The sequence below is a fragment of the Bos grunniens genome, chromosome X (genome assembly GCF_055505025.1).
Source record: "Bos grunniens cultivar Pamir isolate PY7600 chromosome X, Bosgru_T2T1.0, whole genome shotgun sequence".
In the NCBI taxonomy this organism is placed as follows: Eukaryota; Metazoa; Chordata; class Mammalia; order Artiodactyla; family Bovidae; genus Bos; species Bos grunniens.
Genome location: NC_141194.1, coordinates 137,520,968 through 137,547,333, shown reverse-complemented (window position 1 = coordinate 137,547,333; position 26,366 = coordinate 137,520,968). Strand labels below are relative to the sequence as shown.

Genomic DNA, 26,366 nt, shown 5'->3' with positions numbered 1-26,366 from the left:
TGAAGTTACCAGTAATTGAAAGAGATCTTTTTGGTGAGCATGTTTATCTATACCTCGTAAAACTTGTGGCAAAGGGCATTGCCTTTAGGGAAAAAACTCCATTTCAATTCTCTCTATTAAAAACAACAACAACAACAACAACTAAGTTTCTGAATTTTCCAAAATCAAAATTTGTCTTACTCTGTTTTTTCCCTATATTTTAAAGTATTTGCACTTTTTTTTTGTCATGCAGGCAAAATAAGCACATTCATTCTATAGCTTTCAGCATGTTATTCCTCCACCATAATTGTAGCCCTAGAAAGGAGGGTAATTTGGACTAGCATAAATAGGAGGCAGAAGAAAGCCCTGAACTCACTGTTACTCAATTTTTGTGCAGAGAGCAAGTGAAGTAGGCACTTTGTCCTCTTGACTAGTTCCATTCTTAAGCTTTTGATCACAGAATTGGGTTCAGTATTCTCTCTCTCCTAATTCTGTATTAATAACCATTCTGGTCAACTTTCTATATGTGGGCTATATAGTATGTCATGGCAAAGAGATTTATGGACTTAACTTATTTCATCTGTAGAGTTTGGATACTAACTGCATCCTGTGAAGGTGGGAGGAATTACTACTAATTTCATGGCAAAAGAAAGCAACATCGATACCATTAACTGATCATATTTAGTATGAGAGCCAGAAATCTCTACTCCCCAACTCTTTCAATGCAACAGCCTGTTTGACCCCAAGCACAATGTATTCTTGTGAGTTTCTATTGCCTCTTATATACAAACTGCTGACTGTGGAGAAACTTGATCAAAACATCAAATATTACCAGAGAAGCCAAGTTTGTGCCCTTCACAACCATTGATGAAGTACCTTAACCTCGCCTCCTCTTATGCCTTGCATATGGTCATCTGTCTTCCTGACTACGACTTCATAAGGCTTATTTGTAAATTCAAGCAAATGTGCTTCTGACTGGCACTGATACATTACTGATGCCAAAATATCAGAGAGGATGAAGCATAAGGACCTTTTTTTGGATTCAGATGGAAAATACTACAGATTTATGGGTAAGTGATGACAATAGTCATTCCATAATATCTTCATATAATCAGTATGTTCCCATGCCTCCCTTCACTGAATTTTATGACCTCAAAACTTATTCAAAGAAATTATTTTTTTGCTGACCCAAAAGGTATTGTGGGGAGAAGTGGGGATGGGGCTAGTTGCATGAACCCAGCTCTGACTTTTCACTTGCTGGATTTCCACTGCTTTTCAATGACCACTTACAGAGCCATAATTCACAGAATGACTATTGATGTCCCATTGACATTGATGTGATTTCCCCTAGTGGATTGGGGGCAGCACAGCCTACAGGCATTAGTGTCTAAAGGTTATGTACAATGGACACTAGAGGAAAATGAAATAGTGGAAAGGAATCTGCATGGCAAACAGAAGCAGTAAATAGTTTCAGTGAAAGATCTTAGTTGGGTTACGCAGCAACTGCAGGGGGATTAAAAAAAAAAAAAAAAGGCCCGATAACTCTTACAGACTCAGCAAGAGTTGAGAGTGAAATGGTTTCCTATTGTGAAATATAATACTTTTTTATTTCAACCACAGAAAGCCATTTAAAAATCATCTTGTGTGTTACAGTTGTTATGTGACATCTTTCAGCTGAATGCCTATTTATGAATTCCTACTCTACCCTCCTGAGGTGGTCCATGATATAGCACAGATGGGGTAAGTGGAGGAAGAGATTTTAACCAATTTGTCCAAAGTCACATAATGTTCAACTCATGACAGAAGTCAGAACAAAGTTAATGTTTGCCATTAATATCGCCTCATCCTGAACCCACTCAACCTACCGTGCTGTGCTTAGTCGCTCAGTCATGTCTGACTCTTTGTAACCCAATGCATGGACTGTAGCCTGTCAGGCTCCTCTGTCCCTGGGGATTCTCCAGACAAGAATCCTGGAATGGGTTGCCATGCCCTCCTCCAGGGGATCGCCCCAACCCAGGGAATCAAACCCAGGTGTCCTGCACTGCGGGTGGTTTCTTTACCATCTGAGCCACCAGAGAAGCCCTCAACCTACTGTAATAGCATTTAACCTGGTATTTCTGTCTTTTCAAAGTCTCATGGTAAATCATTTCAGTAGATACTCTCACCAATCCACACATCTTAGTTGACGTAACCATTGCAATGGATGGCCTGGTAAATCTAATTTAATTGGTGATTTAATAAGAAAAAAACATGGTGGGTTTACTTAGTAGTGAAAGTGAAAGTTTCTCAGTTCAGTTCAGTTCAGTCACTCAGTCGTGTCTGACTCTTTGCGATCCCATGAACTGCAGCACTCCAGGCCTCCCTGTCCATCACCAATTCCCAGAGCTTACTCAAACTCATGTCCATTGACTCAGTGATGCCATCCAACCATCTTATCCTCTGTTGTCCCCTTCTCCTCCTGCCCTCAATCTTTCCCAGCATCAGGGTCTTTTCCAGTGAGTCAGCGCATCACATGAGGTGGCCAAAGTACTGGAGTTTCAGCTTCAGCATCAGTCCATCCGGTGAACACACAGGACGCATCTCCTTTAGGATGGACTGGTTGGATCTCCTTGCAGTCCAAGGGACTCTCAAGAGTCTTCTCCAACACCACAGTTCAAAAGCATCAATTCTTTGGTGCTCAGCTTTCTTTATAGTCCAACTTTCACATTCATACATGACCACTGGAAAAACCATAGCCTTGACTAGATGAACCTTTGTTGGCAAAGTAATGTCTCTGCTTTTGAATATGCTGTCTAGTTTGGTCATAACTTTCCTTCCAAGGAGTAAGCATCTCTTAATTTCCTGGCTGCAATCAGTATCTGCAGTGATTTTGGAGCCCAAAAAATAAAGTCAGCCACTGCTCCCACTGTTTCCTCATCTATTTGACATGAAGTGATGGGACCGGATGCCATGGTCTCAGTTTTCTGAATGTTGAGCTTAGAGCCAACTTTTTCACTCTCCTCTTTCACTTTCATCAAGAGGCTCTTCAGTTTTTCTTCACTTTCTGCCATAAGGGTGGTGTCATCTGTATATCTGAGGTTATTGATATTTCTCTCAACAATCTTGATTCCAGCTTGTGTTTCCTCCAGCCCAGTGTTTTTCATGATGTACTCTGCATATAAGTTAAATAAGCAGGGTGACAATGTACAGCCTTGATATACTCCTTTTCCTATTTGGAACCAGTCTGTTGTTCCATGTCCACTTCTAACTGTTGCTTCCTGACCTGTATACAGGTTTCTCAAGAGGCAGATCAGGTGGTCTGGTATTCCCATCTCTTTCAGAATTTTCCACAGTTTATTGTTCCACACTGTCAAAGGCTTTGGCATAGTCAATAAAGCAGAAATAGATGTTTTTCTGGAACTCTCTTGCTTTTTCGATGATCCAGCAGATGTTGGCAATTTGATCTCTGGTTCCTCTGCCTTTTCTAAAACCAGCTTGAACATCTGGAAGTTCACGGTTCATGTATTGCTGAAGTCTGGCTTGGAGAATTTTAAGCATCACTTTACTAGCGTGTGAGATGAGTGCAATCGTGTGGTAGTTTGAGCATTCTTTGGCATTGCCTTTCTTTGGGATTGGAATGAAAATGGACCTTTTCCATTCCTGTGGCCATGCTGAGTTTTCCAAATTTGCTGGCATATTGAGTCCAGCACTTTCGCAGCATCATCTTTCCAGATTTGAAATAGCTCAACTGGAATTCCATCACCTCCACTAGCTTTGTTCGTAGTGATGCTTTCTAAGGCCCACCTGACATCACTTTGCAGGATGTCTGGCTCTAGGTGAGTGATCACACCATTGTGATTATCTGGGTCATGAAGATCTTTTTTGTACAGTCTTCTGTGTATTCTTGCCGCCTCTTCTTAATATCTTCTGCTTCTGTTAGGTCCATACCATTTCCTTCCTTTATTGAGCCCATCTTTGCATGAAATGTTGCTTGGTATCTCTCATTTTCTTGAAGAGATCTCTAGTCTTTCCCATTCTATTGTTTTTCTCTATATCTTTGCATTAATCACTGAGGAAAGCTTTTTTATCTCTCCTTGCTATTCTTTCGAATTCTGCATTCAAATGGGTATATCTTTCCTTTTCTCCTTTGCTTTTCACTTCCCTTCTTTTCACAGCTATTTGTAAGGCTTCCTCAGACAGCCATTTTACTTTTTTGAATTTCTTTTTTTGGGGGGATGGTCTTTATTCCTGTCTCCTGTACAATGTCATGAACCTCCATCCATAGTTCACCAGATATTCTGTCTATCAGATCTAGTCCCTTAAATCTATTTCTCACTTCCACTGTATGGTCATAAGGGATTTGATTTAGGTCATACCTGAACGGTCTAGTGGTTTTCTCTACTTTCTTCAATTTCAGTCTGAATTTGACAATAAGAAGTTTGTGATATGAGCCACAGTCAGCTGCTGGTCTTGTTTTTTTGACTGTATAGAGCTTTTCCATCTTTGGCTGCAAAGAATATAATCAGTCTGATTTCGGTGTTGGTCATCTGGTGATGTCCATGTGTAGAGTCTTCTCTTGTGTTGTTGGAAGAGGGTGTTTGCTATGACCAGTGCATTCTCTTAGCAAAACTCTATTAGCCTTTGCCCTGCTTCATTCTGTACTCCAAGGCCAAATTTGCCTGTTACTCCAGGTGTTTCTTGACTTCCTACTTTTGCATTCCAGTCCCCTGTAATGAAAAGGACATCTTTTTTGGGTGTTAGTTCACTTGTGTCCAACTCTTTGTGACCCCAGGGGCTATAGCCTGACAAACTCCTCTGTCCATGGAAGTCTCCCGGCAAGAATACTGGAGCTGGTTGCCATTCCCTTCTCTAGGGGACCTTCCTGATCTAGCGATCGAACCTGGATCTCCTGCATTGCAGGCTGATTCTTTACTGTCTGAGCCATCAGGGAAGCCCAAGTAGTAAGTGAGCTGCAAAGTTTATTGCAGTGCTAGGACAGCAGCAAGGCCTGGCACTCAAAAGCTTGTCCTCTAGAGTCAGTCTGCTCTGGCTTAAAGCTCAGGATATCCCCTTCTTAGTGATGTGACCTCTTAATTTCCGTGTGACCTATATGTGATCTCTTACATTGGCTATGCCTCAGTTGTCTCATTTATAAAACAGATTTAATCTGATAACTATCCTTAATGACTGTTGTGAGGATGCAATGAGCTAATACAAGTACAGTGCTGAGTGTAATTTTTTTTTTCAGTAACTTTTATGCACAGAGTTGCTATGTGCCAGGCAGTGTTTGTGGAGCTGGGATACAGCCATGAATAAAACAGTTAACTCTGAGAAACAGTGAATGTTAACAGTGAGTAGTAATTATAAAGATGATGCTTTTGAACTGTGGTGTTAGAAAAGATTCTTGAAAGTCCCTTGGACTGCCAGGAGATCCAACCAGGCCATCCTAAAGGAGATCAGTCTTGGGTATTCACTGGAAGGACTGATGCTGAGGCTGAAACTCCAATACTTTGGCCACCTTATGCGAAGAATTGACTCATTGGAAAAGATCCTGATGCTGGGAGGGATTGAGGGCAGGAGGAGAAGGGGATGACAGAGGATGAGATGGCTGGATGGCATCACCGACTCAATGCACATGAGTCTGGGTGAACTCCCGGAGTTGGTGATGGACAGGGAGGCCTGGTGTGCTGCGATTCATGGGGTCTCAAAGAGTCGGACACGACTGAGCGACTGAACTGAACTGAATGGTAACAACAGCAATAATAATATTTAACATTTATGACATACTTATATGGCTCAGCTGGTAAAGAGTCTGCCTGCAATGCAGGAGACTTGGGTTTGATCCCTGGGTTGGAAAGATTGCCTAGAGAGGGGAAAGGCTTTCCGCTCCAGTATTCTGGCCTGGAGAATTCCATGGACTGTATAGTCAATGGGGTTGCAGAGTCGGACACAACTGAGCAACTTTCACTTCACTATGTTTTAGGCAGTCTTCCAAGTTCTTTAGATATATTAACTCCTTTAATTAGATGACAACCCTATGTTACAGGTAGTGTTTTAGGACAATTTTACAGATGAGAAAATGGAGGCCTTAAAAGGGTAAATAATTTGCCAAAGATAATGTGCGTAAGAAGTGGCAGAGGTCTGAATATCCTTGTTCATGACCATTGTACTGTATTGCCTTGTTGTCATATTAAATATATTAATATATGCCACTGTTTACCCTATGAAAATGGCAGTCCTTGAAATAACTGAAACATTTCATTTTCACATCTGAAATGAATGTATAATCTAATTAAACAAGGCTCAGAATGTATAATACAATTTTTATATAAATGGGCATGTAAAAAATTTAAATAGAAACATAGGTTTGGACAGAGTATAAATCTATTAATAAAGAACTTGGATTTGTTTATTCCAAATGTAGAGTCTAAAATATCATCTCTTTGTACAGTAAAAGCTAAAAGAAGATAACCTATAAGATAAAAATTGGTCTCATAATTGAACAAGGACATTTTAAAGGGCCTCTAATGTATTTAAACTTGTCAAATTATTCCTTGATTTGAATGATACCATATTAAAATCCTGTTTATATTACAGTACTTTCTCATCTCAGACCTCCATTCCTTCCGCATCATTCCTCATTAAACGTTATTACAATCTAAATAAATGTTCATACTGAGTTGTCCTAAATTGTCTGAGATAAAGGACGTATTTTTGATCTTATAGGTTAATATTATCCACATCTAATAGAAGCATTGTTCAATATATTCAGATTGTACAATGAAAATAGAAAAGAGGTAATCATGAACATCAATATAGGCTGTGATCTTATATTGCTGACATTATCAGTGACTCCCCTACAAAATATATTTGCTTACTTACTATCCTTTGTTCTATGACTCATAAAAACTGGTCATGAGAACTTTCTTATTGTTCACATTTTTAATAAACCAGACTCAACAAAACTTACTTTTTTATAATTAGAAGAAACTCTAAATTCCTTTTTTATCTATCTCTCAGAATCATATTCAATATATCTTTCTGGATAATTCCCCTTCAATTAGGAAATCAGGCTAAACTTGAAAGGAAGATATGAGTGACATACTTAGAAAGAATTTTTTTTTCTACCATCATATGTTAGTCTTCTAGGAATACTGCTTCCACAAAATACATATTTCTTAAGTTAATTTACATTTTAGACCACAAAAGCACTCAAACAAGGAAATTAATGTTCAGTCAAATTAAAATGTCATCCAGAAAAATCAATATGACTTGCTATTGAGAAAGGGTGACTTGGGGGCTTCCCAAGTGGCTCAGTGATAAAGAATATGCCTGCAATGCAGGAGACACGGGTTCGAACTCTAATTTGGGAAGACCCCCTGGAGAAGAAAATGGCAACCCACTCTAGTATTCTTGCCTGGGGAAATCCCAGGGACAGAGGAGCCTGGCGGGCTTCAGTCCATGGAGTTGCAAAGAGTCAGACACGACTTAGTCATTGAGCATGTGAGTGCACGCACGCACACACACACACACACACACACACAAAGGGTGACTTTAATCAAGATGCCTCAAGAAGAAGAATATTTTTCTTAAAGGTAGAAAGTGTGCCTCACTACTATTTTCTCCTTTATCATTGCAAACACAGTAACCACACAATTTTGCCGCCATTTACCGAGTGAAAATAAGAAGACATTTTTTTAGTCCCAGTGTAAAATTCCACATCCTTGGAAAGAAATTATGCCCTAGATTTTCCAATAGCTTCCAAATAACTACTACTTTAATGAAATTGCTACCTGAAAATTCAGTAGCAGTATTATTTTTTAACTATAATTTAAGAAGCTACTGTAGATTGGTACTTATGACTTCTAATGAGAAAACCATAACAACCTTCTAATTGAAGGGAAAATGGTTAACTACAGTAATTGCAATCAATAAGACTGTGTTAGTAGTATAAATATTTCTTCTCAAAGAGCAGTTCTTACCCTCTTCAGCAGTATTTAAGGTTAGGAAGTACCAAAAAAACCGAATTAGAAATCTATTTGTTATTTGTAATACTAAGCCTTAGTTCAAATTTGTAGGTCAGAGAGTATAGAAAGAAACCCCTCACTCCCAACTCCAGCACAAGCAAAACCAGATTTTGATGAAGAAGAAAAGTGAAGCATGGCAAAAAGGGCTTACCAATCACATAGGCTAGTAACAAGGCCAGAGTCACTGTGATTGCAGTGGCACTCAAGGCTGTGCACTTCCAATTGCAGCACCTGTAGGGTTTGCTGAAGGTAAAGGCAGGTCTGGAAAAGGTGCTTCGAGGAAGTGGCCTGGGAGGAGGCGAGTACACAGTATTGGATGTCAGTGGGTAGTTCTGACTGGCTGCACTAAAGATGGCCGAGGAACCAGATCCGTGCTTGAACAGGAAATGCCTGCAGAAAAGAAACAAAAATTTGGGCTATCAAAACCAAAGCCACTTGCTACAGAAACATAAACCCCATTAAACAATCATGCTACAATAGAGCAAAAGGGAACTAGGAAGAACTCAACAAAATTTTCATACACCTAACACTTAACTCCACAATGCCCATGGTGGTCTTCTTTTTGTCTTCCTATTTTAGATTTTTAAGAGGAAGAAAGAGATCTTCTGTTCCTGAATTTTTGACTAATGAGGTTCTCAATCTCTGAGCATTACCCTTCCACATTTGGTGGCATTCACTATACCATTCCCTTTCATTTAATATAATACGCAAGAACAGGAGGAGAAGTATCATCAGGCATTTTGATAATATGAATGGCCCAGAGGCCAGTATTTAGAGACTAGCTTTCACAGACACATTTTCACCTAATATTTTATTACAAAAATTGCCAAACATACAGCTAAAGCAAAGAATTTTTATAACAAACATACATCTACTCCAGAGAATATCAAGTGAAGAAATTCAGTAAATCTGGACTAGGTCCTAAGCAAGTATATTTTAATAAAACATCCTAGGTAAGTTTAATGTGTATCTCCAGTTGAGCAGCACTGGTCTTAAAAATACTAGATTTAAATTTTAAAAGACGATTATCAAATAAATATTTTTAAAAATAAAAAAACAAAACCACACATATACTTGTGAACTAGATTCTATACTTAACATATGATTACATTCACTTTATCACATTTTTATCCATCTCACCATTCCTGTCTTAATCCATCTTTTTTAAAAACATCTCATTTTTTATTTCATTTGTAAGCATTTCAAAATAAGCTGCATACATCAGTACACTTCTCTTGACATATTTTAAATTTTATATTATTATCTAGAGTTCAATAAGTTCTTACAGATTTTTAATGTAAAATTTATACACAATGAGTTTGAGTTTTTTAGATTCCACATATGAGTGATATCCTACAGTATTTCTTTCTCTGATTTATCTCACAGCATAAGATCCTTGAGGTCCGTACATGAACTGGTAAAAACAAAGAGCAGAGTATTGGTTACCAAGGGCTGATAAGTGGGGATGGGGGGATGTTTAAGGCTACAAACTTGCAACTAGCAGAGAAACAAGTCTTGGAGATCTAGTGCACAGTATTGTTATAGACAATAATAATGTAAAAAAAAATAAAAGATGCTAAGGTGGTATATCTTAATTATTCCCAATACAAAAAGTAAGAATAATTATGTGATAGAGATGTTAGCTAATACTACAGATGACAATGGTATTGCAATATAAAAATACCAATTCAATATGGTGTACACAAACTTATACACTGTTATAAGTAAATATATTTCAATTTAAAAACTATACACAATTAAATGCACAAATTTGCAGTGTAACTTTTCTGTGACCTAACAAATGCAATCACCTGTGCAACCCAAAGCCCTGTGAAGATACAGAACATTTCCGTCACCCCAGGAAGTGTCCTGTCTTTCTAAGTAAATCTCTGTCTCTAATCCCCAGAGGCAACTGCTAGTTTGCATTTTTTTTTCCTACCCTGCATTAATTTTACCTGTCCCAGAACTTCATACTGCTGTCATGTTTGATTTACTAAAGGATGTTTATTGACAGCTCATGACTATTGTAATATGGATATTTCATAAACAGTAGTGATACATTCACATGGAAGCAGTTGGCATGAAAATGATTTTGCGTAATACTTTACCCTTACCAAGTGCTAAGTACCATGCATTGTGTTAAACACTCATTCTCTCAGTTAATATTCACTCATATGGAATAGGCTATATTATTATCTTCATGGTGTATTTAAGAAATGGAGGCCTAAAGAGGTTAAGTAACTTGCTTAAATCCACCTAGTAAAAGAATAACAAAGCCATAATAGGATCCCTGGCCATTCCAGCTCCAAAGTCCTCAATCTACTACTCTACTCTTCAGCCTAGGGCAGTAAAACACACTGCTAACTAGAAAACATTCTGTTGCCACGTGTTAATGTAATACTTCACAAGACCCTTCTACTGAACAAAGAGACAACATCACCTTGTACATGTCACATAACGCTCATCATTAGGAATATTTGAAAACTGATTTCTAGCTTCCATTTTTAAAGAATGAAAGCATGTACGTTTAAATGAAAAAAATAACTGTCCACATGTCAGTTAATGAAACTGTCCACATTAGAGTTTTGCTTTAGTTTATGAGGATAAATGGTATTTAAAGGGCAGGATTGCTGAGGGGAGTGGAGATTCACAAGACTTTCTGGAAGATAATTGGCTTTCTATAACAAAAGGCTTAAAAGATGCATATTCTTTGTCCAAAAATTATGCCTACAGGAATTTCTCCTTAGGAAATGATGTGTATGACAATGTATATTGCAGTGTTATTTATAACAGCACAAGATAAACACTCGGATGTTCATTAATATTATTTTATAAATACAGAGAATACTATACAACCATTACAAATTTAATTGTAAAAGAATATTCACTAGAAAAAGTGTTTACAGATCATCAAGTAAAATCATGTAGGTTTCAAAACAAGGTGGGCAATACAATTTTTAAAATAAAAGATATGCTCATGGAAAAATAATAATTTGTGTTACCTTTGGATAGTAGGCTTATTTCTTTAAAATTTTCTGCCTTGAGCTTATATTTTTTCTTGTAACTAGTATCGAAAAGATAGGGAGTGGGATGGGTGGAAAGAATGCAGTGACTAACACCAACCACAGGCACAGTTGGTTCTATTTATGTGCACGATTTATTGAGTGCCTAGAAATGTCAGGTACCAAATTAGGTACTTTATATGCAATATTTTGATCCTAATATGTCTGTGGGGTTGATATTATTATTGTAATCTTACAGATGATGAAACAGAGACCAAAAGAGGTTTAATAGGAGCAAAGTGGTATGATAACAGCAAAATGATATGATGATAAGGGTCTTATCATAATGAGGTAACATTCATTAAGTGCTTATTTGTGCCAGACATTATTCTAATTAATTCATAAAGCATTATATAATTTAAGCTTCACAACAACCCCATTAGAGTAAGCATTTACATTTACAGATGAGAAAACCAACACAGAGAGAGGTTAAGTAATTTGTCCACAGTCCAACACCTAGTAACTGGTAAAGCGGACTTTCAAGCCCAAGAAGTCTGGCTCTAGAGCCATTGATCCTAACTATGACATTATAGCACACCACACCAGGGTTCTGCAGTTAGTGGACACAAGAAAATTTGAACCCAGGCCTTGTACATCACAGAAGAAGCATGCTCTGTGTTCATTTGGTCATGTGGATGATACTGAATTGAGCCACACTTTTACCCTGTTGCCTTTGGTACCCGAGGGAAAAACATGAGAATGATGGCTATAGAATCAGTTAGAAAGGATCTCAGAAATCATCTAGCAGCTCAACATGCTCATTCTGCAGATATAAATGGAGGCCCAGAGAATAAAAGTGGATTACTTAAAAGAAACATCAGCAGCTAATGGCATGAATGAATTGGGGACTTGTAAAATAGTATATTTCCATTGCCCTGTGCTACCTGCCAACCAGTCTTCATGGAATCACCACAGAGTTCTAATTTGGATTAACTGACCCAAGCTAACCAAACACAATCTGTTCAAACAGTACTACATAATACATATCTATTTTTTTCTGTAGGTCACATGTTCTCACAGTAAGTTTTAAAGACCATCTTAATTGTTTTGAATGAATGGGGGACCATTAGAGAGAAGCTAGTGTTTGGTCATCAGGACTGTAAAGGAATTATTGCTGCTTTTAAAAGCACTGAATGTATCCCTAGAATGGAAAAACAGTACGTAGCAGAAATAAGATTAAATACATTTTATTGAAAAAGTGACTCATAGCATTAGGTTTCTTTCATTTGATTGTACTTCCTCATTAGTCCCTGAAATAATCACCTTCATGTCATAAGGAGGTAGATTTCTTCTTTGATGTCTTATCTCTCCCAGCCTATGTTTTCTGTGACCGTCTAATATACTAGTGAGGGAAAGTATAGCACTTTGTAAACAGCAGAGTGGAGAAGCCTCCTCATCTCCCTATCACAACTTGTAGTTACTCTGGAGGTGATAAAACATCACTTGCATATAATTGATCATATACAGCAACACTCAAATAAGCTCCTATGGAATAGAAGAGAAATCTAGCAGTATGGGGCTTTTTTATTCCATGTTTGGAGATAAAATCTTTGATCCTCTGCATATTTATGAAGAACAATTGAATTTTTGAGACAACATAAGTGGCCCCATATGTTGGATATTGATTTGGTTTGGTATATCATTAAGAGGTAGAAGAAAGATAAAGAAAGACAGAGAATTGTTGGCTATTATGATGGCAATTACAAGCAATAATCAATATTCCTGAGCACTGTAATTTCATCTTGATATATACCAAAGGATTTCCAAATGCAGTTTCATAAGTAAAATATTACAGCATAATGAATAAATTCAACAGTTGCAGCAGAGCAACATTTAAACTAATTCATATTTGAGTGGAATCCAAATCACAGTCCTTGGTGAGGGTAGATAATAAAATGAGTTCTGGTACTAAGGTTCCTGTTTTCTTATTAACAAGCTGAGATTAAGAGTCTCTGCTGAAAGTGATCTATACTTTGATGTGCATCATGAAAAACAGCAATGCAAATGCTATGTATTGTCAAAGGCTTTGCAGTCCATTGTTGGAAAGCAAAACTACTGCCTAATGTGTTTTCATAGTCCCTGAAAAAAGTAGGAGCATAAAGACAAATGCACAGTGCTAGACTTCAGCTATGTGCTCATAAAATCAGATCATCTGTCTAAGCACATTGCTTTTCCCAGGGGACCTGAGGATATACTAAAATGTTGCTATCAATTTCATACAATTGGGTTTTTTTCCACAGAGGAAATGATAAAAATGCAGTTCAAGAGTTTATGTGTAAGTAGTACTCTCCTTTGCATCTGTTTTAATATTCAACTTCAAATTTAAAAAGGAAAAGCAAGATATTGCCAAAAGGAAATGGGCATATAAGGAAATTGAAAAAAATATCTTTAAGACTGATGAGACTCAGTGGTGGTAAATGGGAATATAATAAATGCTCCTGTAAGGATTTTAAAGGGGGAAAATGTACTATCTCTTTTTAAACCCTACATACAACATAATTCTGAGGGTATCTGTTAGCACTAAATGATGTGATTTAATGTGGCACTTGAAATTCTATAGGAAATAAACAGAAATCTACAGCTTTCTAACAACAGATGCATAAATAACCAGTGAATTTCTCCTTTTACATCTTGTAAACATACTTAGGAGATGAGTTTCCAAACCTGCATTCACTTAGTTACAAGCATTAGACTCATTTTTTTACCCAGAAGAAGGAATTTAACTTACTGCCAGTTAAAAGCTGAGGTTGATTTTTAAAAAAATAATAAAGAGGAAGACTGCAATGAAAAGGTCTTGAGTCAAGTTATTAGGGCCAAATCACATTCAGATATGGTAGTGGAATTTAGATATTTACTCTTTTTAAAAATTATAAAATGCATTTTTTATTGTGATACAAAAACACAAAATACAAAATTTACTACCCTATACCATTTTAGAGTGTATAGTTCAGTAGTATTAAGTATATTCCCATTATGGTGAAACAGATCTCCAAAACTACTTCATCTTGTGCATGTGAAACTCTAAACCCATTAAACAACTCCTCTTTCCCCAATCTCCTCAGCCTCTGGTAACCACCATTCTAATTTTTTTCCTCAAATTTGACTATTTTATATACTTCATGTAAGTAGAATCATTAAATATTTGTCTTTTTGTGACATTTCACTTAACATGATATTCTCTAGCTTTAACTATGTGACTGGATCTCCTTCCTTTTCAAGGCTGACTAATTGCATGTATATATTGCTATTTGTTTGGCCATTCATCCATTGATGAACACTTGGGTTGCTTTCACCTGTTGGTTACTGTGAATAATGCTGCTATGAACATGGGCATGCAAATATCTCTGAGATCCTGCTTTCTATTCTTTTGAATATATATCCCAAATTGAGAGTGCTGGATCATGTGCCAGCTCTATTTTAATTTTTACAGGAAATCTCCATACTGTTCTCCATAGTAGTTGTATCATTTTACATTCCCACCAACAGTGCAGAGTTCCATTTCTCCACATCCTTGCTAACACTTGTTATTTCTTGTCTTTCTGATGATAGCCATCCTAATGGGTATGAGGTGACACTTCATCATGGTATTGATTTGTATTTCTTTGATGACTGGTGATGTTGAGTGTCTTTTCATGTGCTTGTTGGCTGTTCTTCATATCCCATTTGGAGAAATGTGTATTCACAGATATTTATTCTTATGCCTTCAAAAACATGAGAAAATAAAAGAAAATGGCATGCTGGGTCAGCCCCATTTTCTTCTCTGACAAGAATATTTCATGTTGTTTTGTGGCAAAGTGTGATTACTGGCAAGATACCAACCTCAACATCTCTAGTTTTTACATAATAGCCTATTCTTGATACTCCTTTTTAGGATAAATAGATCCAAACTCTGTTTGAGCCTCAATGGTATTATTAGCTTGAACAACGTCTTAGGGTAACATTTTTTTTTTTTTATTAACAGCTATGTAAAAGTAGATTTCAATTTATTTGTTCTAGGGTCCTTTCTTTCAAATTTTAGGCCACCCTGTCTATATGTCCCATTCAAACCTTATATGCAAGGGTTCATAAAGAAGTCTATAGTCTCTCCATGTTTTCATAGTTTTTAACAGTTGTTTTTTTTTTTTTAAATAGTGTCAGGATATCTATGGATTGGGCTTTCCTGGTGGCTCAGCGGTAAAGAATCCACCTACAATGCAGGAATCACAGGAAAGGCAGGTTCAATCCCTAGGTCAGGAAGATCCCCTGGAGGTGGGCATGGCAACTCACTCCAGTATTCTTGCCTGGAGAACCCCATGGACAGAGGAGCCTGGCAGGCTACAGTCCATAGGGTTGCAAAGAGTAGGACATGACTGAAGTGACTTAGCATGCACGCACGCATCTATTGGGTTGGCCACAAAGTTTGTTTGCATTTTAACAAACTTTGTGGCCAACGCAATATCTAAACCTTAATTTTTCTAAGTTTAAGCCTTGGTTCTATAATCTATTTTTTTAAATTTGAGATGACTGGTTTATTATTTTACTTATTTATTGATTGATCTTCATTGTGGTGCAAGAGCTTCTGACTGCAATGGCTTCTCTTTCTGTAGAGCATGGACTCCAGGCCCATGGGCTTCAGTAGTTGCAGAACAACTACTGAACAGCCACAGCTCAACAGTTGTGGCACATGGCCTTAGTTTGCCCCATGGCACATGGAATCCTCCTGGACCAGGAACTGAACCATTTCCCCTGTGTTGCCAGGTGGATTCTTATCTACCATACCACCAGGGAAGTCCTATAATCTATTCTTAAATGGTAATATTCTATGATCTAGATCAGCATTCTTGTGATTTTCCAAGTGAGGTAGCTTGTTGCTAATGGGAGAGATCTTTAGAAATCTTTTTTCTTTTTTTTTGGTGGCTATTATTTCCTCTTGCCTGTTAATCAGAAGTAATATCTGCCCTACCTCATCAGTTGCCTCTGGACTGTATATTCGCTAAGGGCAGAGACCTAGTCTTAATTTTTACATTCCTGTCTCATACTTCAAAGGTACTCATTGAATAAATATTGATTTGAAAGATGTTTTTGCTTCTTCTAAAAGGATCTTGATTCCCTGTACAGAAAGAATGAGGCTTGGGGACTCTAAAATAACTGTTTCACTTGTGAGAAAATAATCTCTTGCATTCCTGAATGTGAAAGGACAATTATCATTCACAGCAATTATTTCTAATTATTCATATTTTTATTAACAAATCTTTCCTTACTCAAATGTCTCAAACTGAGATGAGATGACTCAACTATTTCTTTGACTTGTTTGTTTCTTTTAGATTGTGAAAATAAAATGAAAGCTTATCACTGGAAAAACTTTAGCTTTGATTATACAGACCTTTGTCAGCAAAGTGATGTCTCTGCTTTTTAATACATTATCTAGGTTTGTCATATCTTTCCTTCCAAGGAGCAAGTGTCTTTTAATTTCATGGCTGCAGTCACTGTCCACAGTGATTTTGGAGCCCAAGAAAATAAAGTCTGTCACTGTTTCCACTTTTACCCCATCTATATTATCCACATGTCATAGTTGAGAAAGCTGAGTTTCAGCTGCTAAGTTTAAGTAAATTTCCAAAGTCATGCAAATGGTAAATGATAGAATTGGGAATCTACTTCAGTTTTTTTGATTACTGGAATACAATCTACATAGAATCATGCCTAACAAACAAGTGGTGTTCAACAAATACATTTCTTTTTGGCCACATGCGAGATCTTAGTTCTTTGACCAGGGATCCAACCCGGGCACCTGGGGCAGTGGAAGCATGGAGGCCTAACCACTGGACTACCAGGGAATTATCTCAATAAATACTTTAAACTCTATGCATGAACAATGAAATCCATCTACTTAACCACCATGCACATACTAATATGACATCCCTGATTTCATTCCTAATGCTAATCATTCAGTTCAGTTCAGTTGCCCAGTTGTGTCTGATTCTTTGTGACCCCATGAACCGCAGCACACCAGGCCTCCCTGTCTATCACCAACTCCTGGAGTTTACTCAGACTCATATCCATCGAGTCAGTGATGCCATCCAGCCATCTCATCCTCTGTCGTCCCGTTCTCCTCCTGCCCCCAATCCCTCCCAGCATCAGAGTCTTTCCAAATGAGTCAGCTCTTTGTATCAGGCAGCCAAAGTACTGGAGTTTCAGCTTCAACATCAGTCCTTCCAATGAACACCCAGGACTGATCTCCTTTAGGATATGCTAATCATTAAGGTCACAAAATCTTCCTAATCACATGATCATGTGGCATTTCTCTTTTCAAAATGAATATATATGAGCTTGTTATTCCACTGAATGTGTTTTTATAGGAATATTTATTTTGACTTTTAATTACAGAATTGACATCATATTAGGACAATACATACTTATGAAAGTGAACTAATTGTCATGTCTCTTTGATTAGAATACATCAGAATGTTTTTAATTCAACAGTGTAACAGACTTCTGTATAGAAACTAAACATGTCTATAAAAGGACATCTAGAGAGATGCTAGAGTTAGTAGGGCTGGCGTACATGTATATATATGTGTGTGTGTGTGTATACATATATATATATATATATATATAATGGTAGAGAAAGAAAATACTACATATTCTCTAATGTTTGACCAAGATGCTTTAGTAGTCTCCAAAATAAATGAAAATAAACAATTATGCTCCACTTTATAACGCCCTTCCAAGTCATCCTATCATTCTCTTCCTCTAAGTTAAATTCATGCTCTGTAGATGTAATTTTAATTTAAAAATTGATATTAAGAAACTCTACACCCCTTGAAGGGTAAATATCAAATTAGAATTTTCTATTAATGTAAATGTTCCTGTATTAAAAGGCTATGGCCAGCATACAAAAATTATTTACTTAGATTAGTAAAATTACCATTTTTCATTCTCTTTATCTTTAAAGGTAATTTACGTTCCAAGATGTGACAGCTGTAATCCTTTCAAATTAGAAACAATTTGGAAAGCTACTGATAGGTAAGACTTTCAATCCTCTTATGATTTTATACATCTTCTCCATGAAAGCATAACAAGATACCATCCCACAGTTTTCAAGACTTCGTTTCCCACCAGGGACCATTTTAAAATGGGAACAAACATGGGAACTAGGCAAAATTTATGAGCACACATTTAAAATTAAACCAGATCTCAAATTTACTAGGAGTTAAGAGAAATTCATTCATTTTGTAAAGAAATTCAGTTATATTTCCCTTTGCAAATGCTAAAAGTCCATTCCCAATTTTACTCACCAGAGCAACCTGCTGATTTTGTAGAATTGGTCTTCACTAGTTAGTTGGCTTACTTATTTATTTTTCTTTTTAGGGGAGTAGGTAGTGGGCAGAGTATTATATATCTTAATTACCTTTTTATTAATATTCGTTTTCCTCAGATATGTATTATACTCTTTTATTTTATGAGCCAGTTGACATGGTATACTTTTCTGTATCATTTCTTTTTATTGAATTGTAATCTGTATTAGCAAGAACATTTTATTTTAAAGAAAAAGTGTTTCAAACTAAATACAAAGGAGTATAATAAGGACAGAGCCTAAGAGTTTACCACTAAGCTCTTCAGGTTAAAAATCTAGATGATCATTCGAGTGCAACTTTTAAAGGATGTTGATCAACATTTGCTTTCGTTAGCTTTCATTTCTCTGAAAGTCTTACTCATACATGTATAATAAAGGCAATAATGTTTTTTATAATGCCATAAGATAACAAAAGGAATGCCTCTCAAATCAGTACTCTAGCCTATTCAGCATAACGTTTCTCTAAGAGACAAACTGGCAAAGGGTACAGCTGTCCTCTGAAATATTAGCCTCAAAATCAAAGATGTGGCCTGAGGCAGAAACTTTCTTCTCCTGATAAACGTCCATATTCTCCTTTTCTCTTGGGCACACAGACAGACTACATTTCCCAGTCACAGTTTCCATTAGATGTGGTCATGTGACTGAGTTCTAGATAATGAAATGTGAAGGGTGACAAAAAGTGGTGTTTGACACTTTCAGTCTTCAGCCGGAAAACTTCCAACCCATGATTCTCAATCTCCTTCATCCACTGACTAAAAGAGAGAAGATTCAAATATGCGAGGATTCTAGTCCATTCGCTCCATGGAATATTATGAAGTCATAAAAATATTAAGAATTTTTAACCACATAAGCATATTAGATATGCGACCTTTGTCTCTCTGCACAGCCCTGGCCAGAGCATCTCTGTCCATGACCTTCCCAAACTCACTCCCCTCTTCTCGCAGTCACAGTTCATTGGACCAGAATTGGACATCCAATCTCAGAGATAATCGTATGTTCTCTCCCTCATGCATCTTTCTCTGTGTGTGTGTGTGTTGACTTCTCTTTGAGAAATCTAGACCTAGAAACCTGTCAGCTAGGAAAGCAAAGATGTAAGCTCATTTTGAGTCAGAGCTGGAATTGCAGCATAATAGGGAAACAGGATTTCAAATCCTGAAAGATGATGCTGTGAAAGTGCTGCACTCAATATGACAGCAAATTTGGAAAATTCAGCAGTGGCAACAGGACTGGAAAAGGTCCATTTTCATTCCAATCCCAAAGAAAGACAATGCCAAAGAATGCTCGAACTACCACACAATTGCACTCATCTCACATGCTAGTAAAGTAATGCTCAAAATTCTCCAAGCCAGGCTTCAGCAATACGTGAACCGTGAACTTCCAGATGTTCAAGCTGGTTTTAGAAAAGGCAGAGGAACCAGAGATCAAATTGCCAACATCCGCTGGATCATCGAAAAAGCAAGAGAGTTCCCGACAAACATCTACTTCTGCTTTATTGACTATGCCAAAGCCTTTGACTGTGTGGATCACAATAAACTGTGGAAAATTCTGAAAGAGATGGGAATACCAGACCACCTGATCTGCCTCTTGAGAAACCTATATGCAGGTCAGGAAGCAACAGTTAGAAGTGGACGTGGAACAACAGACTGGTTCCAAATAGGAAAAGGAGTATGTCAAGGCTGTATATTGTCACCCTGCTTATTTAACTTATATGCAGAGTACATCATGAGAAACGCTGGGCTGGAAGAAGCACAAGCTGGAATCAAGATTGCTGGGAGAAAAATCAATAACCTCAGATATGTAGATGACACCATCGTTATGGCAGAAAGTGAAGAACTAAAGAGCCTCTTGATGAAAGTGAAAGAGGAGAGTGAAAAAGTTGGCTTAAAGCTCAACATTCAGAAAACTAAGATCATGGCATCTGGTCCCATCACTTCATGGCAAATAAGTGGGGAAACAGTGGCTGACTTTATTTTTCTGGGCTCCAAAATCACTGCAGATGGTGATTGCAGCCAGGAAATTAAAAGACACTTACTCCTTGGAAGGAAAGTTATGACCAAACTAGACAGCATATTAAAAAGCAGAGACATTACTTTTCAACAAAGGTCCATCTAGTCAAGGCTATGGTTTTTCCAGTGGTCATGTATGGATGTGAGAGTTGGACTATAAAGAAAGCTGAGCGCCGAAGAATTGATGCTTTTGAACTTTGGTGTTGAAGAAGACTCTTGAGAGTCCCTTGGACTGCAAGGAGATCCAACCAGTCCACCCTAAAGGAGATCAGTTCTGGGTGTTCATTGGAAGGGCTGATGTTGAAACTGAAACTCCAATACTTTGGCCACCTGATGCGAAGAGCTGACTCATTGGAAAAGGCCCTGATGCTGGGAAAGATTGAGGGCAGGAGGAGAAGGAGAGGACAGAGGATGAGATGGTTGGATGGCATCACCGATTCAATGGACATGGGTTTGGGTGGCCTCCAGGAGTTGGTGATGGACAGGGAGGCCTGGCATGCTGCAGTTCATGGGGTCACAAACCGTCGGACAGGACTGAGCGACTGAACTGAATTGAACTGAATAGGGAAACAGATACAAAAACACCCCATCAAGAATGAAATCTGAGAATAGAGCATGCATACAGGGAGAAAGAGAGATCCCAGAAAAAAACAGAACAACGAGAAGAGCTCCATCTCTCATTAGGCCTTGTTGCACTCACTGTCCTTTCCCTATGAGACTCTCCTGTATAATTTTTCAAAAACTCCTTTTTTACTAGATTTGATTTTTTAAAGCAGTTCTGTTCACATTAACCAGATAATTTCTAAGGCAATACATGATTTTCCATGTTGGGAAACAAAACCCAGAATTCATGTATACATACATATACATATATGCAGTACAACCAGAACTATGTGCTGTCCCCCACCACACACAAAAAAGCAACAATTCCCATTTCAAATCCCTACTGTGCAGAGATCTAGTGCCAAAGAAATGTAAGGAAATCTTAATAGTTACTACCTTTGGGTGAGAGAATTTGTAGATATACTTTTGTTTCTGATTTCCTGTGTTTTTTCCTGTTTTTGAAATGAAGCTCTATTACTTCTATTTCTTGTATAAGATCCTTCATGATTTGACCTCTGTAGACCCCTCTGCCTCACCACTGCTATTGTCTCCCATGCTCCCTAAGCTCTGGCCCTCCTATGTCATATACAGTTTCCCAAATGTGCCATTTGGTTTTCAGGCTCCTGTGCCCTTATGTAAGTCTTTTAGAAAGGACAATATAAGAAGAGCTGAGAAATGCCCAAGAATAGTGTAGATACAAAGAAAGGAAAGACAGAATAGAGAGTGAATATAGGAAGGATGAAGAGTGCAGGGGAATAGAAAGGAATAGAATAAGGAAGGAAATTTTATAGAAAAGTAGATGATGGGTAGCTATCTATGTGGAGAAGGTAATGGCACCCCACTCCAGTACTCTTGCCTGGAAAATCCCATGGATGGAGGAGCCTGGTGGGTTGCAGTCCATGGGGTCGCTAAGAGTCGGATATGACTGAGTGACTTCACTTTCACTTTTCACTGTCATGCACTGGAGAAAGAAATGGCAACCCACTCCAGTGTTCTTGCCTGGAGAATTCCAGGGATGGGGGAGCCTGGTGGGCTGCTGTCTATGGGGTTGCACAGAGTCGGACACGACTGAAGCAAGTTAGCAGCAGCAGCAGCAGCAGCAGCAGCAGCAGCAGCAGCTATCTATGCAAAAGTATGATATCATTTGTTAGTTGTTTTGGGGGTCATTCTGGCCTCCATTGCTATAGGCTGTCTAGCTATTAGTCGGCATTGATACACTAAATAGATTTAGTTTAGTGGTTGTTTTAGTCCATCTGGGCTACTATAACAAAATACCACAGACTGGGTAGCTTATAAACAATAGAAATATGTTTCTCACAGTTGCAGAAGCTGGACATCCATGATCAGGGTACCAGCATGGTAGGATTCTGTGAAGACTCTCTTCTGGGTTGCAGACTGCCAACTTCTTACGATGTCCTCACATGGCAGAAGGGGGTAGGGAGCATCCTGAGTTCTCTTTTATAAGAGCACTAATCCCATTAATAAATACTTTCACCCCTTGGGCATTATGTTTTACATGTGAATTTGGGAGCGATACAAACATTCAATGAATAACAGTGGTTTCCAACCCCAATTATGTTATCAACTGGAGAGTTATATAAATTAAACCCTCCAATGAAGGCTTAAGCAGAAAAGAATAGGAAAGGGGAAGGTAGGAGGGGAAAAAAGAAATTGCAAGAGTCTGAAGAGGGGTGGCTAAAGGGAACAGGTAAGGAAACAATGGATTTTGTCTCACCGTTAATCAAAAAGAGTGTTTCTCAGCTGGGGACAAACAGGCCCACAGTGGACATTTGGTAATGTCGTGAACTAAAATGGACTGGAATGGGTGAATTTAACTCAGATGACCATTATATCTACTACTGTGGGCAGGAATCCCTCAGAAGAAATGGAGTAGCCATCATGGTCAACAAAAGAGTCCATAATGCAGTACTTGGATGCAATCTCAAAAACGACAGAATGATCTCTGTTCATTTCCAAGGCAAACCATTCAGTATCACAGTAATCCAAGTCTATGCCCCAACCAGTAACACTGAAGAAGCTGAAGTTGAACGGTTCTATGAAGACCTACAAGACCTTTTAGAACTAACACCCAAAAAAGATGTCCTTTTCATTATAGGGGACTGGAATGCAAAAGTAGGAAGTCAAGAAACACCTGGAGTAACAGGCAAATTTGGCTTTGGAATACGGAATGAAGCAGGGCAAAGACTAATACAGTCTTGCCAAGAAAATGCACTGATCATAGCAAACACCCTCTTCCAACAACACAAGAGAAGACTCTACACATGGACATCACCAGATGGTCAATACCGAAATCAGATTGATTATATTCTTTGCAGCCAAAGACGGAGAAGCTCTATACAGTCAGCAAAAACAAGACCGGGAGCTGACTGTGGCTCAGATCATGAGCTCCTTATTACCAAATTCAGACTTAAATTGAAGAAAGTAGGGAAAACCACTAGACCATTCAGGTATGACGTAAATCAAATCCCTTATGATTATACAGTGGAAGTCAGAAATAGATCTGATAGATAGAGTGCCTGATGAACTATGGAATGAGGTTTGTGACATTGTACAGGAGACAGGGATCAAGACCATCCCCATGGAAAAGAAATGCAAAAAAGCAAAATGGCTGTCTGGGGAGGCCTTACAAATAGCTGTGAAAAGAAGAGAAGCCAAAAGCAAAGGAGAAGAGGAAAGATATAAGCATCTGAATGCAGAGTTCCAAAGAATAGCAAGAAGACATAAGAAAGCCTTCCTCAGCGATCAATGTAAAGAAATAGAGGAAAACAACAGAATGGGAAAGACTAGAGATCTCGCCAAGAAAATTAGAGATACCAAGGGAACATTTCATGCAAAGATGGGCTCGATAAAGGACAGAAACGGTATGGACCTAACAGAAGCAGAAGATATTAAGAAGAGGTGGCAAGAATACACAGAAGAACTGTACAAGAAAGATCTTCACGACCCAGATAATCACGATGGTGTATCACTGACCTAGAGCCAGACATCCTAGAATGTGAAGTCAAGTGGGCCTTATAAAGCATCACTACGAACAAAGCTAGTGGAGGTGATGGAATTCCAGTTGAGCTCTTTCAAATTCTGAAAGAAGATGCTGTGAAAGTGCTGCATTCAATATGCCAGCAAATTTGGAAAACTCAGCAGTGGCCACAGGACTGGAAAAGGTCAGTTTTCATTCCAATCCCAAAGAAAGGCAATGCCAAAAAATGTTCAAACTACTGCACAGTTGCACTCATCTCACATGCTCAAAATTCTCCAAGCCAGGCTTCAGCAATATGTGAACCGTGAACTTCCTGATGCTCAAGCTGGTTTTAGAAAAGGCAGAGGAACCAGAGATCAAATTGCCAACATCCGCTGGATCATGGAAAAAGCAAGAGAGTTCCAGAAAAACATCTATTTCTGCTTTATTGACTATGCCAAAGCCTTTGACTGTGTGGATCACAATAAACTGTGGAAAATTCTGAAAGAGATGGGAATACCACACCACCTGACCTGCCTCTTGAGAAACCTGTATGCAGGTCAGGAAGCAACAGTTAGAAGTGGACATGGAACAACAGACTGGTTCCAAATAGGAAAAGGAGTATGTCAAGGCTGTACATTGTCACCCTGCTTATTTAAATTATATGCAGAGTACATCATGAGAAACGCTGGACTGGAAGAAGCACAAGCTGGAATCAAGATTGCCGGGAGAAATATCAATAACCTCAGATATGCAGATGACACCACCCTTATGGCAGAAAGTGAAGAGGAACTAAAAAGCCTCTTGATGGAAGTGAAAGTGGAGAGTGAAAAAGTTGGCTTAAAGCTCAACATTCAGAAAACAAAGATCATGGCATCTGGTCCCATCACTTCATGGGAAATAGATGGGGAAACAGTGGAAACAGTGTCAGACTTTATTTTTCTGGGTTCCAAAATCACTACAGATGGTGACTGCAGCCATGAAATTAAAAGACGCTTACTCCTTGGAAGGAAAGTTATGACCAACCTAGACAGCATATTAAAAAGCAGAGACATTGCTATGCCAACAAAGGTCCGTCTAGTCAAGCCTATGGTTTTTCCAGTAGTCATGTATGGATGTGAGAGTTGGACTATAAAGAAAACTGAGCACCAAAGAATTGATGCTTTTGAACTGTGGTATTGGAGAAGACTCTTGAGAGTCCTTTGGACTGCAAGGAGGTCCAACCAGTCCATCCTAAAGGTGATCAGTCCTGAGTGTTCATTGGGAGGATTGATGTTGAAGCTGAAACTCCAATACTTTGGCCACTGATGCAAGGAGCTGACTCATTTGAAAAGACCCTGATGCTGGGAGGGATTGGGGGCAGAAGGAGAAGGAGACAACAGAAGATGAGATGGCTGGATGGCATCACTGACTCAATGGACGTGAGTCTGAGTGAACTCCAGGAGTTGGTAATGGACAGGGAGGCCTGGTGTGCTGCGATTCATGGGGTCGCAAACAGTCAGACACGACTGAGTGGCTGAACTGAACTGGGGACATTTTTGGTTGTCACGACTGAGTAGAGGGCACTCCTGGCATCTGGGGGTGGGTAGAGGTCAGGGATGCTCCTATACAGCCTCTAATGCACAGGACAGCCCCCACAGTAATGAATCATCCAGGCTGCAATATCAACAGGGCCAAGGTTGAGAAATCTTGGTCAGAAACTATTTCTCCAATTGGAACATGCAGTTTTGAGGTATTCCGTGTCCCTGTGGGAGGAAATCCGTCATTCTTTAAAGACTTGCAGAGAAAGATTTTCTTGCCAGAAACTCATGATCTTATCTTCCTCCCCAAGCTCACAGCTGTTCCTCCCTTGAGACTGTTTGTACCTGGGATTGTTCTAGTATCCAAACAAATATCCTGAACTGTAGGGCCAGAGAACATACAGGACTCACTCAAAATTACCTCCAACATTTACCCTGCTGACCAAACAAGAAAATCTTTATAAAAGCTGGAGAATAGAAAGCATTTTCCACTTTCCATTTTTAAAATTGCTTTTCAAATTGTACCCCTCATGAACCTGTCATGAGGCATAAATCCAAAACCTGAACTACTGATAAAAATATATAATAATCACAGCAACTGAAACATTAACTCCCCTCAGGTTATACCACCTAAGAAACAGTCAAACTCAGCTTTGTGCCATGCTCTAAACTCAGTGATTATATTCCCATTTGAGCATAAGAGACTTTTTGGAAATCAGGTCTTCCTTCCACAGAAATACTCTCTCCTTGGTTCCCTGCTGAGTGGATTAAATAATGCAAACGAGAAACTCATTGGTTCACTTTAATTATTCAGGGACAACACAGAAAGATAAACAAGGTGAAACTAACTTCAAGAGTATAATGATTTCATGTACTTCTT

The 26,366-nt window shown here is 38.4% G+C and overlaps 1 protein-coding gene across 2 annotated transcripts in view; it reads right to left on the bottom strand.

The window, feature by feature from the left end:
* Positions 1–26,366, bottom strand: part of TENM1 (teneurin transmembrane protein 1) — a 904,402-nt gene that overhangs the window by 373,347 nt on the left and 504,689 nt on the right. For both annotated transcript variants that reach the window (XM_086388154.1, XM_086388153.1), the window contains exon 8: positions 8,137–8,375. In XM_086388154.1, the coding sequence (XP_086244280.1) occupies positions 8,137–8,375 (239 nt within the window). The remainder of the gene's footprint in view (positions 1–8,136; positions 8,376–26,366) is intronic.